The sequence below is a fragment of the Mus caroli genome, unplaced genomic scaffold, assembly GCF_978045245.1.
Source record: "Mus caroli unplaced genomic scaffold, Mus_caroli_1 scaffold_6, whole genome shotgun sequence".
Classification (NCBI taxonomy): Eukaryota; Metazoa; Chordata; class Mammalia; order Rodentia; family Muridae; genus Mus; species Mus caroli.
The window spans coordinates 92,594,702-92,611,539 of NW_028227261.1; the positions used below are offsets into that span (position 1 = coordinate 92,594,702).

General features: G+C 49.1%; 1 protein-coding gene across 1 annotated transcript; it reads left to right on the forward strand.

The window, feature by feature from the left end:
- The first annotated feature begins 4,790 nt into the window (after positions 1-4,790).
- On the forward strand, positions 4,791-16,290 carry Ambp (alpha-1-microglobulin/bikunin precursor). Its single transcript, XM_021160096.3, has 10 exons — positions 4,791-5,019; positions 6,341-6,483; positions 8,075-8,151; positions 9,157-9,273; positions 10,078-10,179; positions 10,853-10,899; positions 14,211-14,292; positions 15,237-15,404; positions 15,711-15,884; positions 16,165-16,290. Exons 1-10 carry the CDS (start codon positions 4,906-4,908, stop codon positions 16,188-16,190), a joined length of 1,050 nt encoding a protein of 349 aa, XP_021015755.1. The 5' UTR covers positions 4,791-4,905; the 3' UTR covers positions 16,191-16,290.
- Positions 16,291-16,838: the final 548 nt, after the last annotated feature.

Sequence of the window (16,838 nt, forward strand, 5' to 3'; positions counted from 1 at the left end):
CTGCAAGTCCTCTGCTGCCCCCAGGTGGACAAGGGACAGTCATGCGTATGACAATCAGGTATGGAGTCGGACGGGCTCAGTGCCATGTGCCTTAACATTGAGGCTTCCTCAAGTCCACACGTTTGGGAATATTCTCACAAGTGTGAACCATGCATTGTTTCAGCTGTGTCACTTGAGTAAGCACTGTCCCACATGGATGTTTAGATGAAACTGCCAAAGCCAAGAGGGGAAAGGACTGCATCTGTAGTCCCCTGCCTGTCACTGGACTCCGATACTCAAGTCTCCAGCTGGCCCCTCCAACTCCTTTTCTTGACAAGGTCTCAAGCAGCCCAGTCTGGCCTTTAATTTACTGTGTGGTTAAGGATGATCTTGAACTCCCGATCCTCCTCTCCTAACCCCTCAAATGCGGCCATCACAGGTCTGTGCCACTATGCCCAGCTTATGTAGTTGCCGGGACTTCCTGGCACCCTCACGCATGCCAGGAAGTCACTTTACTGAGATAGATCACCAGCCTGGATTTCTATTTGGCACAGAGTGGGGAATGAAAAGCAGAGTGTGGAACACAGATGGGCCATGAGGAGCTCCTCTTTCCTCACCGTCATAGCGTCCACCCCCACTCCCACTTCCCATGGTGACTCTGAAAGGACAGCCTGTGACATTAAGCTTGCCTGCACCCACTGGCCTCTGTTCTGCCCTGTGCCCCTGAGGTCCTCACTTGTTCAGTAACAGCTTCTGATGACCAATCCTTCCCTCTTCCTGGAAGCCGCCTGGGTACTCACTGTCTTCCAACTCTTTCCTGTCTCCCCATTAGTCTCCTGCACCCCAGATGCACTCTCGATCACCTTCTGAACATAAAGGACCCTGTGCCTTTAGGGCAAGGAGCAAGCCCTGGGCCCTGGCGATCCTGCCTGTCCCACCGGCCCAGGCACTCCCCCCTGTCCTCCACACCCCCTGACTACGGAGATGTTTTCAACTTAAAATGTTTTGGTGTGTATCTGTTTTATGTGCATACACATGTGTGCACATGAGTGTAGGAATCATAGGACAACATGCAGGGGTCAGGCCTTTCCTTCTACCAAATGGGTTTCTAGGATCAAACTCAAGTCAAGTCAAACTCAGCAAGCACCTAAACCTACTGCACCATCTCACCTGCTCTGGTGTGTGTGTGTGTGTGTGTGTGTGTGTGTGTTAGATCCCAAGTATAATTCTATCTCCATTTTCCTTTTCTTGGACTTTTGTGATTGTGTTCTCAATGCTGAGGTGACACCCCTTCTGGGACCTCACTCCCCTGTGCACTCCTGTCTTCCATGTCCACTCTTGGGGTGAATCCCTCCCATGGCCTCCATACCCTGCTTTAGACCTATCCCCGTTTGCCTGCCTCCTCCTCAAAGCATGTCAGGGTCCCTATCCTGTTCCTAATGACAAGGTTGAAATAAGGAGCACTTGAATAGCCATGAAGTGGGAATGTGGGTGTAGGAACAGGTCCATTTATGTGCCACCTGGGCTGTAAGCTGAGTGACCTTAAATAAGGCCCCATCCCCACTGTGTTCATCTGAAAACGGAGGTCTTTGGTCTCCGCTCTGCTGGGTACCCTTGAGGCTACTGGGTGGGCAACATTCTCCCACGTTCAGATCATTCCAGAATCCTGATGATGCCTGTAAACTTTGCCCCGCCCCCTTCAGCTTCCACATTCTACTCTGAGAGACAAATGAGAAGAGGGGATGGGGTCCCACTTTTCATCCTCGTAGCCCCTGTTAATGTTTAAGAGTGGTTCAAAGTCCAGGTGGCCTCCGCTGAGGTCCCTCTGTTTGCTCTGGTTAATAATCTCAGGAGTGCAAACATCTGCAGCAAGGACAGAGAGCAGCCCTCCTAGTCATTCGGGTTTCCTCTCCCACCCCACCTTAGCCCGTGAACATGTTGTGCACCAGGTAAATCAGCACACTGAGCCATCCTCCCAGCTCCTCCTCACCCAAGCATGTTGTCAAATGAGTATATGGGCTTGTCCCCAAGAGTCTGAGATCAGAGCTGGGGTCCCCTCAAGTGCCCTAGGCTGTCCGGCGTGCCAGCAAGTTCAGAAAGGTCATTTGGGAGAGGCTAGAGAGATGGCTCAGCAGTTAGAAGCACTGGCTGCTCTTCCAGTGACCTCAGGTTCAATTCCCAGCAACCACATGGCAACTCACAATTGTCTGTAACTCCAGTCCCAGGGCTTCTGACCCTCACACAGATGTGCATGCAGGCAAAACACCAGTGAACATAAAATATAAAGAAATTATATGTACGTGAGAGGTCATTTTGGTGCAAGGCATGTAGCCCAGGTAGTGGGACAGACCCTGGAGCGCCCATGGACATTCACAGAATGTCTTCAAGTGTGTCCTCAAGTGAGCCAAATGGCAACTGCTCTGTTCTCTAGTTTATAGATTACGGAAGAAAAAGGCTGTTCCCAAGCTCCCACAGAACAAAGAGTCAATATGCCCAGTTTCTTCTTCTTCTTCTTCTTCTTCTTCTTCTTCTTCTTCTTCTTCTTCTTCTTCTTCTTCTTCTTCTTCTTCTTCTTCTTCTTCTTCTTCTTCTTCTTCTTCTTCTTCTTCTTCTTCTTCTTCTTCTTCTTCTTCTTCTTCTCCTTCTCCCTCTCCCTCTCCCTCTCCCTCTCCCTCTCCCTCTCCCTCTCCCTCTCCCCCTCCCCCTCCCCCTCCCCCTCCCCCTCCCCCTCCCCCTCCTCCTCCCCCTCCTCCTCCCCCTCCTCCTCCCCCTCCTCCTCCCCCTCCTCCTCTTTCTTTTCCTCTTCTTCTTCCTCCTCCTCCTTCCTCCTCTCCCCTCCCTCTCTCTCTCTATCACCTTATGCCCACCATTAGCCAACCATGAAAGGCTGAGAGACTGTACTGCTGAGATGGATCAGTGGGTAAGGCACTTGCTGCCAGCCCTGCCTGTCTGAGTTCCATCCCTGGAACCCACATGGTGGAAGGAGAGAAGTGACACCTTCAAGTTGTCCTCTGACCTCCACAAGCACCCCCACTATAGTGCATGTGTTGTGGCACATGTATTCCTGCAGAGACTATTCCCACAAACAAATAAATGTTATTTTTATATATTAAAAAAATGTCTGAGAATCAGGAACACAAAAGAAGGCAACTATGCCAGAAAGTTAAGCCAAGACAGTTGCTGTGTTGAAATGTGTATGGAGGTTTTGTGCTTCCTGGCAGCCAGAGCAAAAAAGGAAATTCCATCCGTGGCCAAGCTGTCTGTTAGGGTGCATGGGAAACCCTCTCATTTACAGACAGACACACATGTGCTCTGGATACCAGCAAAAGGGGACTGTGTCTGCTGGGTCTCACAGAAGGGGCACAGTGCACTGACTGTGGAACGGACCCCCTGTTTCTTCCACATGCAGGACTCTGGCTCTCCAGTCTCAGCTCTAACAGGGGTTGTTTGCCGTGAGGGAATCAGGGAGGAGTAAAGGATGATGGCTGGAACCCCTGGAGGAGAGAGAAGAGAGTGAAGAGGGATTATAGCACCATGGACGGGAGGAGCTGTGATGTGAACAGATGTGGGTTTAAAAATCTCCCATTAGAGTATATAAATCTAGAGGCTAGGGATGTTGCTCAATTGGTAGCACTCTTGTCTAACATGCAGGAAGCCCTAGGTTTAACTCCTCCCCCTGCCCCCCACAGCATAAACCAGGTGTAGTGCATGCCTGTAATTCTAGCACTCATGAGAAGGGTCAGATATTCAAGGCAGGGCTGACTACAAATCCAGTTCAAGGGCAGCCTGAGCTATTTAAGACCCAGTCTCAAAAAAAAATGTTGCTGTTTTAAATCAAAATGTTACTGTGTTACCTTCTTTGGGCTACTGCTATAAAAAACCCTAAATCATTAGGAATGATACAAAGTATGTCGTCCTCTCTCCAAATTTCCTTTAACTGGTTTAGTCTAAAAGTAGCATCCTGTTCATGGTTCTGGAGAGCGACAGGAACATATATTTTATGGAAGTCACAATGACCCTTCAGCTCTTACCTAAGAACAATGCTGTTGCCTGTTGGCATTCACCCCTTCAACCTTCACTCCAAAGCTAGGATCCAGGTACTTGTGTTAACACCGTTTATTGGTGAAAAAATGAGCACCGAGGGGGCTCAGCAATTTTTTCAAGCGCACACAGCAGGAAGACCACAGGAAGCTGCCTGGCTTTGGAGGCTAGGCTCCCTTTCTTACAGTGGAGCCCTAGTGGGTCTTGTCATTCCAGAAGAGTCAAAACCTTTGTCAGTGAAAGGCAACTGCACACGCCTCTGAGGTGAGCACGGGAGGGGGGGGTGGGGGGTGGTTCATCTGGGTACTGATGGTTTCACGGTGGGAAGCCAGTGTGGCTCGGTGAAGGGATAGCATCTCTCCCTGTCCTGATTATCTCAATGGCTATGAGAGGCTGGAGACCAGAGGGAAAGTCCTGGGAGGAAGGATGCTTTGCTCTATAGCCAACTTCCCTGGGCCTTAGTTTTGTCATATGAGAAAGAAGCCAGAACCAGGCTACCTGTATCTTCTGAGATCCAGGGGGAAGAATTGGAGGGCCAGGCCAGTCACTGCCTGACTGCCTCATCCCCTGTGCTCCCTGGGGAGAGTTGACCTTTAATGAAACCTTTCTAGGGTCTGAACTCTATTGTGCTTGGTCAATGTCCCTTCAGAGTCAGTAACCATGGCTTCCTGTCCACAGAGTTGGACCTGGGCTGGGCTTGTAGGGATCGATTAGAGCTGGCCCAAGACCCTGATTGGCCTTGGCTGAGCAAAGCAAACACCAAGGTCATCATTTGCCTCCGGCCCCTTCCCCAGCCTCAGTTTGTAGCTGCCACTGGCAGGGAAGTAATCCCTGTTCCCACACCAAGCTGTGAGAGAGACATTAAAGGCCAAAGACCACAGAGCCATGCAGGGTCTCAGGACCCTGTTCCTGCTGCTGACTGCCTGCCTTGCTTCGAGGGCTGACGATGCATCAACACTACCAGATATCCAGGTTCAGGAGAACTTCAGCGAGTCCCGGGTAAGGCTGGCCTTTCTGGCAGAGATGGTCACAGTGGTAGTATGCCCATGCTCCTGGGCCTTGCCAGCTAAGGCCTGCCTGTCCTGTCTTGGGGTGCTCATCTTTCCTATCTTGTAGATGGCATCTCAATCTCTAGGAGACCTTCCTGGCCAGGCTGTTAGGTTATTCTGAGATTCTCTGAAGATACAGCTCCCTCACCTGCCATTCATTCTTTGGGGCCCCCTGTAAGCCTAGTGTCTTCCAAATCTGGGCTGTCCTCATGGGTCCCCAGAGGAATCCACATATGGCAGGTGGCATAGGGTGGGCATGAACCTGTGAGCTTTGTGGACAGGCTTGTGGGATTATGTGAGGAAGAGAGGTAGGACACTGGCTGATGGGATTGAGGGAATTACGAAGTGTAAGCCTAAGGGCACCTTGGCCTGTGGAGACATGTCACTATGTGTCTATGCGTATGTGTCTATATTTTTTTATATTTTTGTATGTGTACACATGCCCTTGCATGTACATGTGTGTGTGTTGTAGAGCTACATGCTTTCTTTCTTTCTTTCTTTCTTTCTTTCTTTCTTTCTTTCTTTCTTTCTTTCTTCTTCCTTCCTTCCTTCCTTCCTTCCTTCCTTCCTTCCTTCCTTCCTTCCTCTCTTCCTCTCTCTCTCTCTCTCTCTCTCTCTTTCTTTCTTTCTTTCTTTCTTTCTTTCTTTCTTTCTTTCTTTCTTTCTTTCTTTCTTTCTAACAAAGCAACCCCAACTTTGTCCTGAATCAATCATAAAGTTGTCTGTGTAGGGACCCTGTCCACCTCAACACTGTCTCCATGATCTATCTGAGGGGTTTTCAGAACTCTCCCGGTGATTTTCTATACCTTAGGACAAGGAACAGGTGTGCTGGAGGTCCAGGGGCTGGAAGGTCAGCTCTGTCTGACTGCTGTCAAGAGGAAGAGGTGGTTGGCTGGTCCCAGAAGGTCCCACCAGGTTTGTAGTGTCTTCATGGCACTTCTGCTGGCTACCTCACAAGGTGGCAGACACTGCCATGAAAGGTGTAAAACCCAAGGCTCGTTTTCCAAGGCAGCGGTAGCTGGTGACCTCAGAATATGCAACCTGGACTCTACTTGCTCACAGGGGCATCTCAGACACTTTACTTCTGTGGAGCAGGCCTTGTGTAAGGCAGGGGGACTCTGCGCACCTCTGCCCTAAACATGCTGTACCCGGAACTCCACTGTCACCTTGAGACACTTTCCCTTAAAGGACTGGTCCTTGGAGGAAGGAGGGGAAATGTGGACACATCTCCTCAAAGGCTTGGTTAAATCCAGATTTGTGGCTCTTCCTAGATCTATGGAAAATGGTACAATCTGGCGGTGGGATCCACCTGCCCGTGGCTGAGGCGCATTAAGGACAAGATGAGCGTGGGCACGCTGGTGCTGCAGGAGGGGGCGACAGAAGCAGAGATCAGCATGACCAGTACTCGATGGCGGTGAGTGGTGCACAGGAGTGACCAGGCTCCCTGGTACCCCCATCTTGTCCTGGGACCCTCAGCTAGTACCTTGCTTCTGAGCCTCAGGTTCACGGCTGTCCTCCTCAGCAGATGTCTCATGAGCCTCTCAAGGACTGTGTCTCCAACACTAGGCTTCCTGTGCAACTTGCCCCATCTTGTGTATTCCTCCCTTGGCTGAGGAAAGGAACAACTACCCCAGGGACCTAGCTGGAGAGCCTCAGGCCAGTGGGTCTAGGGTGAAGTCTAGACTCTGTCCATTCCTCCCTGATGCTGTGCAGTCTATCATGAAGTTCTCCCCCTCTCCCACCTGTCCTCTCTTCACTGCTGCCACTGTGATCCAAGCCTCCATCCCTCCATCTGTCCTCCCTCCATCCCTCCCTGTCTCCTGCAACCCATCTACTTTCCTTCCCACCTTCAACCTCAGTCTTCCCCTTTGATCCAGTCTTCACCTAGCAACCAGAAAGACTTTTTTCAAGATTTAATTATTTATTATATATAAGTATGTGAGTCTTGGACATACTGTTTCCATGCCATTTCTTCTACATACTGCTCAATACACTGTGTGTGTCTGGCCCTGGATGGACTTCCTGTCTCAAATCACTACAAGCCCCATGCAAGCACAGGCCTTTGAGGCTTTCCTCTGTGTCCCCAGCATATGGCACAAGTGTTGTTCACAGGACAAGGAGTGGTTGTGTATGAGTAAGAGAATTCTACAGCGCTTCCCTGACCCATAGGAAGTGCTGAGAGATCCCTATGACAACCACGAGGGGCAGTGATGTGTGATACCCATGTCCTGGATGGGGACATTAGACAGTGAATGAAAGCTGAGCACCAAAGTTTGGAGCTGAGACGAAAAGATGGACCATCTAGAAACTGCCATATCCGGGGATCCATCCCATAATCAGCTTCCAAACGCTGACACCATTGCATACACTAGCAAGATTTTGCTAAAAGGACCCAGATATGGCTGTCTCTTGTGAGCCTATGCCAGGGCCTGGCAAACACAGAAGTGGATGCTCACAGTCAGCTATTGGATGGATCACAGGGCCCCCAATGGAGGAGCTAGGGAAAGTACTCAAGGAGCTGAAGGGACCTGCAATCCTATAGGTGGAACAACAATATGAACTAACACCCCCCCCCCGCCCCCAGAGCTCGTGTCTCTAGCTGCATATGAATCAGAAGATGGCCTAGTCGGCCATCAGTGGAAAGAGAGGCCCATTGGTCGTGCAAACTTTATATGCCTCAGTACAGGGGAATGCCAGGGCCAAGAAGTGGGAGTGGGTGGGTAGGGGAGTGGGTGGGGAAGCGTATGGGGGACTTTTGGGATAGCACTGGAAATGTAATTGAAATAAATACCCAATAAAAAATATGGAAAAAAAGAAAAAAGAAAGCTGAGCACCAGTTCATCGCTGCCACCAGGGTAATGTGCAACAATGACAACCACGACGTTACTGCCAGGACACATGAACCTGTCCCCTTTCCCTGTTCCTCATGTACAAAAGAGGGATTTCCAAGGGCTAGGATGACAATGAAGCAAGATATTTGGAAATTTTGGCTTTATGATTGCCAGGAGAGGTGTCTGTGAGGAGATCACTGGGGCGTACCAGAAGACGGACATCGATGGAAAGTTCCTTTACCACAAATCCAGTAAGTGAGGGGACACACCACTGTCTCTTCCTTCCCCTTTCCCTCCCTGCTCCACCCTTGCATCCTTCCTTCCCAATTTATCTAAGAAGTCATCCATCCTTCCCCCAAATGCATCGCTGCCATCTTGTCACCCCACAGTCCCCCAGTTACCATATGACCAGAACTGGGAAAGGTGCAGAATGCCAAGGATGACATCACCGGCTCCCCACCCAGCAGCCCCAATGCTTGTGTTTTGTGGCAGAGGGATATGGGCCCAAATTTACTCAGAGATTTAGCAACTGTCTGTTGACTGTGCTGTGTGTGCCAAATCATTGTGTGTGGGATGCACGCCGTGTACGGTGAGCACGGGAGAGATTGAGTGCATGCGCAATAGTAAGCAAATGAACAGGCAGATGAGTTCTTGGGTCATCTGAAAGACAGGTAGAGGGAGTGATGGAGGGAGAACAGAAGGAAGGAAAGACAGACAGATGGGAAAGAAGGAAAGAAGAAGGAAGAAAGGAAAGCTGGCCATGGTGGTTTATGCTAATATTCTCAGCAATGAGTTGGAGGGAGAAGGGTCAGAAGTTCAAAGTCATCCCTGGCTACATAGCAAGCTAAAAGGCCAGACTGAGCTAAATTAGACTCTGCTTTTAAATAAAAGAGGAACTGGGGCAAGGGAGGAGAGCTAGTGGGCAAGAGAGGAGGGAGAACGGAAGGGTGGGAGGAAGGAAGAGAGGAATGAGAAGAGGAAGGTAGGAAAAAGAGAGGGAAGGCACCAGGGAGGGAGAGAGACAGAGAAAAGGAAACAAGAGTGGACTTAGAGTGGGTGGATGGAGTGGAGCTGGGTGAGCTGATGCTGTCTAGCAGCTGGAGAGAGGGATGCTGGTGAGCAGATGTTGACCCCTTGGAAGGGCCATGTGGCTGTGAGGATGGATGCGGACACGATGAGTGGAGGATGGGTGATGGGCCTCCAGGGTGAAGAGCCTAACCACTGCCTCCTTTGGTCTACCTGCACCTCTCACACAGAATGGAACATAACCTTGGAATCCTATGTGGTCCACACCAACTATGACGAATATGCCATTTTCCTTACCAAGAAGTTCAGCCACCACCACGGGCCCACCATCACTGCCAAGCTCTATGGTAAAGGCCTTAAGCATGAGTCTGTTAGAGTTGGGGTGGGGCAGTGATTATTCATCTATGAACCCTGGGTGGGAAGGAGCAGGAAGCTTGTCTCTTCTTTGTGAGAGAACTCCCGGTTAGGGAGGGACAATGAGTCCTGGCCTTGAATAGCTCAGCATCCTGGGTGAGGTAGAATTCTCACACCATCTCTGAAAGCCACTCCTAGGGCCAGGGAGACAGTTCAATGATTAAAGTGCTTGCTACCAAGAATGAGGCCAAATTGGGATTCCCAAACCCACACAAACACCAGGTGGGTGTGGCCATTTGCCTGTAATTCTAGCCAGCAAGGGGTCTGTCAGGATCTGACAGGGGATCCGACCCAAGCTGGCAAGGGATACAGGTGTATCTGTGGGTTCTGAGTTTGACTGAGAGCCCCTACCCCAATGGTAGGAGAGCAATGTAAGCCGATTCCTTCTTCAACCCCTGGCTTCCACCTGCATAGGTGCCCACATAGACAAACACATGTGCATGCATGCATGCATGCATGCATGAACACATGTGTACACCCCTCCCTTACATGAAAATGGAAAGGAGCCAGGAGAAAGTGACTCTAGAGTCACCAAGGTCCAGACAAAGCCAATGGGAATAGCCCTGAATAAGGACCCAGGACCTATGATGGGCCCAGTCTCTCTCTTGGAGACCCATCTTTCAATGGTATGCCAAGGGTAGTTAATAGGCCAGTCCTTTCCACACTTTTCACTGGACACAGTCCAGCTGGCCAGGAAGCCTGGGACTCTCAGTTTCTCCTCTGGTTTCTGTTTGCAGGCCGGGAGCCACAGCTGAGGGACAGCCTTCTGCAGGAGTTCAAGGATGTGGCCCTGAGTGTGGGTATCCCTGAGAACTCCATCATTTTTATGCCTGACAGAGGTAAGTGGTATTTTGCCTGACTCTGAATTTTGGTTCTCCTCTCCTTCCTGTCCCATAGAGAGCATCCCCAGTCCCTGCACTCAGAGACAAACAAGGCCATGGTCCTCTCCCTCTCTACAGAGACTAAGAGAGCTCCTGGGTTTGCCCCAAGTCTCAGAACATGCACTAGCAGAGGCAGCACTTAATGAATTCCATTCTTATCCCAGGGTCACAGGTCTCCATGAGGGTATCCACAGACACTGCCAAAGAGGCAGCAAAGCCTTGGGGTTGAGGGCACAGACTCCACAGTCACAGTACCCACATTGAAGCTTAGTGGCTCAAGCACAGAGGTTTGACTTCTGGCTAGCCATCCTAGACCCTTACTTACCTCACCTGTCAAATGGGATAACAATGCGCTCCCAATCAAAGCCCACTGTGAGGGGTCTGTGAGAGAAAAAAAAAGCCATTAGAGGATGCAACATGATGCTTTGGAAGTGTCCCTGTCAATGATCTCTTGAGGATACTGACAAAGTGATGCTGGTCTGTTAACTGTCCCATCAAAGGCTTTGAGTGCAGTGAGGAGGGCCCTCCATGAAGTGTGCTAAAGCACAGGACACGATGTCCACAGAAATCTGGGTCCACCCTCCAGAGCCTGGGTCTCGTGCTCACTCTTCTTTTGTGTCCTCTGCATTAGGGGAATGTGTCCCTGGAGATCGGGAGGTGGAGCCCACGTCAATTGCCGTGAGTATCTCTTCCACCCTTCTTCAACAGCCCCACCACAGACATTCTGTAGAGACTGGCACCTTACTGATGTTTAAGAACTGGCCGGCAACACCAGTTTCTTGGGCACAGGAGCAGAGACAATGCCAGTGTCTCTGGGGAGAGGGATGAGGCTCACAAACACAGAACCACAGTGGCCTGTCACATTGCATGGGGCCGTGTGGAGCTTGCAAATGTTCCCCAGAAGCCTATCCACATAGGGAGAGTGGAAGGCTTGACCAAGGTGTTGGCTTCTAGAATGACAGTGGCTGCCTCTTTGGAGCACTTAAAATTCAGACCCACATGACTATTGCAGTCCCCAGTGGTGACAAAACTCTGGGTCCAGTGGCCAGCCAAAGTTGCTTCTGCATTGATGTGATCCCCAAGAAAAATTCAGTAATCACTCCCTGGAGAAAGACCAGGTAGATCTCCTCCAGGGACTTGATCTTCACGTCCTTGTGCAGGTGGCTCAGCTTGGTGACAAGATCATCTTCAGCTTTGTCTCCATGTGTTAAAGGAAGCATGCCAGAGATGACCACTCAGACATATGAATAGCCAATTATAAGTCTTTATTCCAATCAGCTGGAAAGTGCTAGGGACTTGAGTGTAGCCCTGAGTGTCCAGAACACAGGGTTTTTTTTTTTTTTTTTTTTTTTTAAGCCAAAAACCATGACGTCACATCTCACTCAGCAGCTGCATAGGGGCTGTGGGGTGGGGCTTTCTCTTCTCAAAAGTACATAGTTTGAAGCAAGCACTTTTAACGGAAGCTAAGAAAAGTTAGCTAGGAGGCCCCAACCTTTGGTTCTGAGAACAGAGATGTGTAATTTTCCATGGGATTCATCATCAAGGAGGCCATATCCTAGTTAAAGATGAAATAGCCTCTGAAAGAACACAAGGTGGAGGAGCTTCTGCATTGTCCTAACCCACTATACATAAGCCCTGTGCCCCAGGCCATGGGCCAAGCCTCAGCCATAACCACAGCCGTGCTGACTCCTCTGTGGAAGACGCCACGCCTCTAAAGCTGGAGTCCCTGGGTCTTCTGGGCCTCCCTACACTGAATCACTCACCATTTGTGTTTTCTCAAGGAAGAAGCTACATTTTTCACTTTGTTTTTATTTAATGTTCACTGGTGTTTTACCTGTACGTATGTTCATGTGCTATGTGTGTGCACTATCTACAGTGGCCAGTAGAGGGCAATAGATACCCTAGAACTGGAGTTACAGACAGTTATGAGCCACCATGTTAGTGTTGGAAACCAAACCTGGGTTGTCTGCAAGATCAACTGCTGAGCGACCTCTCAAGTACCACGGCCTTGTCACTTTTAAAAAGTTCTTTTAACTTGGTATTTATTTATTTATTTATTTATTTATTTATTTGAGACAAAGCCTCGCTGTGTAGCTCTGGCTGTCCTGGAATTCACAATATAGAGCAAGCTGGCCTTGAACTCACAGAGTTGAGTGCCTGCCTCTGCCTCCCAAGTGCTGGGATTAAAGGCATGTGCCAACACAACCACCTGGTAACTATTTATTTTGAAATGTATGCTTCGCTGGCTTTATATGCTAGTCTCCCTCAATTTTCTTCTTTATTTAGAAATTTTAGTTTAAAAAAAAAAGTCAAAATCCAATGACATACCCCAGCTGAGATAGCAGGACATGGCTAGAGCTTTCACAGAGCCATTTGGGTCCGTTACCAGGTGTTTGCTAAGGCATCTACGTATAACCCATGTCCCTTTATTGCCTAACTGGTATTAATACCAGTAGAAAGCAGGGTGGGAGGTAATCATATTTTTCTGCTTTATCATAATTTCCTTACAATTACATTTTACTTCTGGTCTTTAAGCTTCCTTTTCTCTGGTGGAAATGTTTCCATAACAAACATTTTTTCCTCCCAAGAAAAACACATGCGGCATATTTCTGGGTCCTTGCTGTCTTAGGGTTTCGTTCACTGTGATGAAACACCATGAGTATAAGCAATCCGGAAAAGGGCTTATTTGGTTTACTCTTCCACATCCCTGTTCATCACTGAAGGAAGTCAGGAAGGAACTCTCACGGGGCAGGACCCTGGAGGCAGGAGCTGTTGCGGAGCCCACGGAGGGGTGATGCTTACTGGCTTGCTCCTTGTAGGTCAGTCACCCTGATTACTTACAGAAGCCAGGATCCTGCCACCTACAATGGGATGGGTCTACCCACATCAATCCCTAATTATGAGAATGCTCTACTGGCTTGCTTGCAACCTGATTTATGGAGCCATTTTCTCAATTGAGGTTCATGCTCCTCAGATAGCTTGTGTCAAGTTGACGTAAGAACCGGTCAGCACACTTACCCAGCTTAGACTGTATTTCTGTGAGTCCATCATACCGTCAGCAGCTTGGGTGAAAGGAGAATGGCTGGAGTTGCACCGATCCTTCTCATGATCTCCATCATTTACTCTTGAGCTTCTGTGTTTAAATCCTCCCGTTTACCCTGAGGGTCTCCAGGCTCCTGGCCCTTCTTCTTTACAATGCCTATTTGGAGGTGTTTGTCTGTTTTAATTTTGATGATTTTATTTTTTTTCCTCATGGATGGACAACCCAACTCCTTCTTCAACTCACTAAAGTTTTCTTCTATTGTTTCTAGCTTCCTTCCACAACGCCCAGGATGTGGATTTATTTCCTGCAGCGTCTAAATCACAATTAATTATCTCAGCTATGAGGTTAAACCAAACATCTCTTCCAACTCTAATGGTTTCCATCACTGGTGGTGGCTCTTACACCAATAGATGCTACTGTATCTTTCACTGGTGGCTTAATTTTTTTCATATTTCTTGCTCTCATACTTCTTTATCCTTGTGAGTTGTGAATAGTCCTTCACTGTAATCCAATTTCTTGGAGCATCTGTATTATCTAACTTGTTTTCCTTTTCTCCATCTCTCCTTTCTCACCAAGGAAAGCCTATATGTCACCAGGTTAAGATGAATCTGGAAGAGACCATGGGCCCTGGTGGTTTTAGTTACCCCTTAAAAGAAGACACAATCTCAGACCACCATAGAACTACCTCTTTAAGCCTTAGACCACTCCTGTGAGCAGACAGGCTACCTAGTGACCAATGTCTCCATCCCCATCCCTTCTTTAACTGGTCTTGAACTCTTGCTTAGGGGGCTCTACAGCCAGAAACCCTCTTGAGCCCTTTCTGTGAATTCAGATTGACACTGGGGCTAGCATCTCATTAGGCAGTCTGGTCTGTTTCCACAGCTACAGGGATTCAGGTGAGCAACAGCAGTGGAATCTCTGCAAAACTGTTTTCTTCTTTCCCCAGAGAGCCCGGCGGGCAGTGCTGCCCCAAGAGAGTGAGGGGTCAGGGACTGAGCCACTAATAACTGGGACCCTCAAGAAAGAAGGTAAGGAGTCTTATTTGATCACCTGCTTCAGCCATGCTGTGGAGAACAGAGCCCATGGCTGGCTGAGCCCATGACCAGCTCAGACTGGCTGCCTCAGCACTGCAAGGCCCACCTCTCAGCCATGGCTAAGGCAGGTGAAGTTCCGAACCCTCTTGGGTTGGAGGAAGACGGGCAACATATAAAGTTCCAGGCTCAGGAGGGCTCAGAAGTGAATTTCTATCCTGTCTGTATGCTCACCAAGCCTTGGTTTTCTCTGCTATATAACAGGATACTTGTCTCTTGAACTGATCTTTAGGATTCCTGTATCAGTAGAGGAGAAGGATGTATGGATGCTTCATGTGAATGTCAGTTCATTTAACTTGCTCAGCAAATGCCAAGCCTGCTCCCCCATAGGCCTTGTGCTGGACATTGAGTTTTTCTTGGCTCTTTGGGTTTTTGTGAGGAGACTTCCAAAGGGGCAAATGTTAGGTCCAAAGGACAGCGTCATCAAAGGGCTGGAGATGCTAAGGAGACAGAGGTGATGAAAGGCACTACCTGGGCCAAGGGAACTCAGGTTGTGTCCTGGCATCAAGAAGGGTCTTATGGATCAAGGGAGAGCAAAAGCCATGGAGACCAGGAGACCAAAGACCTGAATGGTACCTTGTGAAGGGGTCAAGGTGGCTGTTGGTGAGGGGAGCCAGCTAGACTCTCTGGGTAGATAGATCTTCGGGTCACTGTTAAATGTCCTGAATCTGGGTTATGGGGTGGAATGAATTTTTTTGAGTTTGGGGGCTTGGGTGTTCATTCTGAGCTTCACCATCTTGAGGTGAAGAAGGTAAGGGGCACCTGCTTCTCACCCAAAGAATGAGTTGTTAGACCTCTCTGTGAGCATGGTGGTGCATATCAAGTTGTACACAGGTCCATAGCAAGTGCTCAGTAAGTGCTGCTCTTCTGTCTCTTCCCAGACTCCTGCCAGCTCAACTACTCAGAAGGCCCCTGCCTAGGGATGCAAGAGAGGTATTACTACAATGGCGCTTCCATGGCCTGCGAGACCTTTCAATATGGGGGTTGCCTAGGCAACGGCAACAACTTCATCTCTGAGAAGGACTGTCTGCAGACATGTCGGACCATAGGTGAGTACATCTTGTCTTTGCACTCCCGATTCCCACAGACCTGGTCTGCACATGAGCAGGAGTTAAGGTTTTCTTAAGGTGGAAATTCAGGGCAAGGTGGTTCATAGGAATTCCATATGTAGATGCAGGTGGCCTGGGTCAGTCATGTTCTGCTTGTTTGTTTGTTTCTGGGGACCCATCCAGTTTCCCAGTCTGTAGAAGGACCTGCAATCTAGATGTCAGGCTCCCCTGGCCCTGGCTATTGTCCTGTGTATGTCCCAACAGCAGGTGCAAGACTAACTCTCCATATCCCTCTTTCCTCCACAGCGGCCTGCAATCTCCCCATAGTCCAAGGCCCCTGCCGAGCCTTCATAAAGCTCTGGGCATTCGATGCAGCACAAGGGAAGTGCATCCAATTCCTCTATGGGGGCTGCAAAGGCAATGGCAACAAATTCTACTCTGAGAAGGAATGCAAGGAGTACTGTGGAGTCCCTGGTGATGGTAGGAGGCCCTCGGGAGTCCAGGGAGGCAGGCAAGGGGGTCCTGGAGAGTAAACACTAAGGACTGGAGAGTCAAATGATGGACTCTTTCCCAGGTGAGCAGCCTGGTCCACTCTCTGGGCCTTAGATTCCCACCTGGGAAATAGGCCAAGCCCAGGAATATGCCCTAGCTGGTCCTAGCTGGTCCTAGCTGGACCAGAGAAGATGCAAAGGTCATTTAGCAAGTGACATTTCATTCTTACCCAAGGACCCATTCTAAGTCATTCATTCTCTATCTGCAGGGTACGAGGAACAAATACGCAGTTGAAGGTGCCAGTCTGCAAGCCAGAGGGTAGCCACTGTTTGTCACAGCGCAGTCCAGCTTAGATGATCTGGACCCGAATAAAACAAGCTGTCATTTCCTAGCATTCTGTGTGTTGTCGTCTCATTGTCACAATAAGGGTACTGGAGGGGAAGGGCATGAGTAAACCAGCCTTCCCAGGAGAGAAGATGCATGGTTTGCAATGTGACATCATCCTGCAGTCCAAGATCCTGGCTGTGCACCATTTCAAACACAACAGTCCCCAACTCTTCAGTAGTGGAGTGTGGTTATTTTGCTTTACAAACATAACATAAGAAAGAAAACCCAGTAGATGGTGGTGGTGCATGCCTTTAATCCCAACACTTGGGAGGCAGGCAGATCTCTGTGAGTTCAAGGCCAGAGTGGTCTACAGAGTGAACTCCAGGACAGCCAGGGCTACACAGAGAAACCTTGTCTCAAACAGCAACAACAACAACAACAACAACAACAACAACCAACAAAACCAAAAAAAAAAGGAAAGCAAAAAACAAAAAACTCCAACCAACCAACCAACCAACAAAAAGAAACCGAGTCTTTTAAAAAGGCAACAGCATTTACTAGACACTATTCTCAATTCTAAGATCACCCCCACCCCAAACCCAGAAACTCTGACAC

Excerpts from the sequence above, each read along its gene's own strand:
- Ambp (XM_021160096.3), top strand. The coding sequence starts at position 4,906 with ATGCAGGGTCTCAGGACCCTGTTCCTGCTGCTGACTGCCTGCCTTGCT. Across the intron at positions 9,274-10,077 it reads CATCACTGCCAAGCTCTATG|GCCGGGAGCCACAGCTGAGG; the intron begins GTAAAGGCCTTA and ends TTCTGTTTGCAG. Across the intron at positions 15,405-15,710 it reads GCAGACATGTCGGACCATAG|CGGCCTGCAATCTCCCCATA; the intron begins GTGAGTACATCT and ends TTTCCTCCACAG.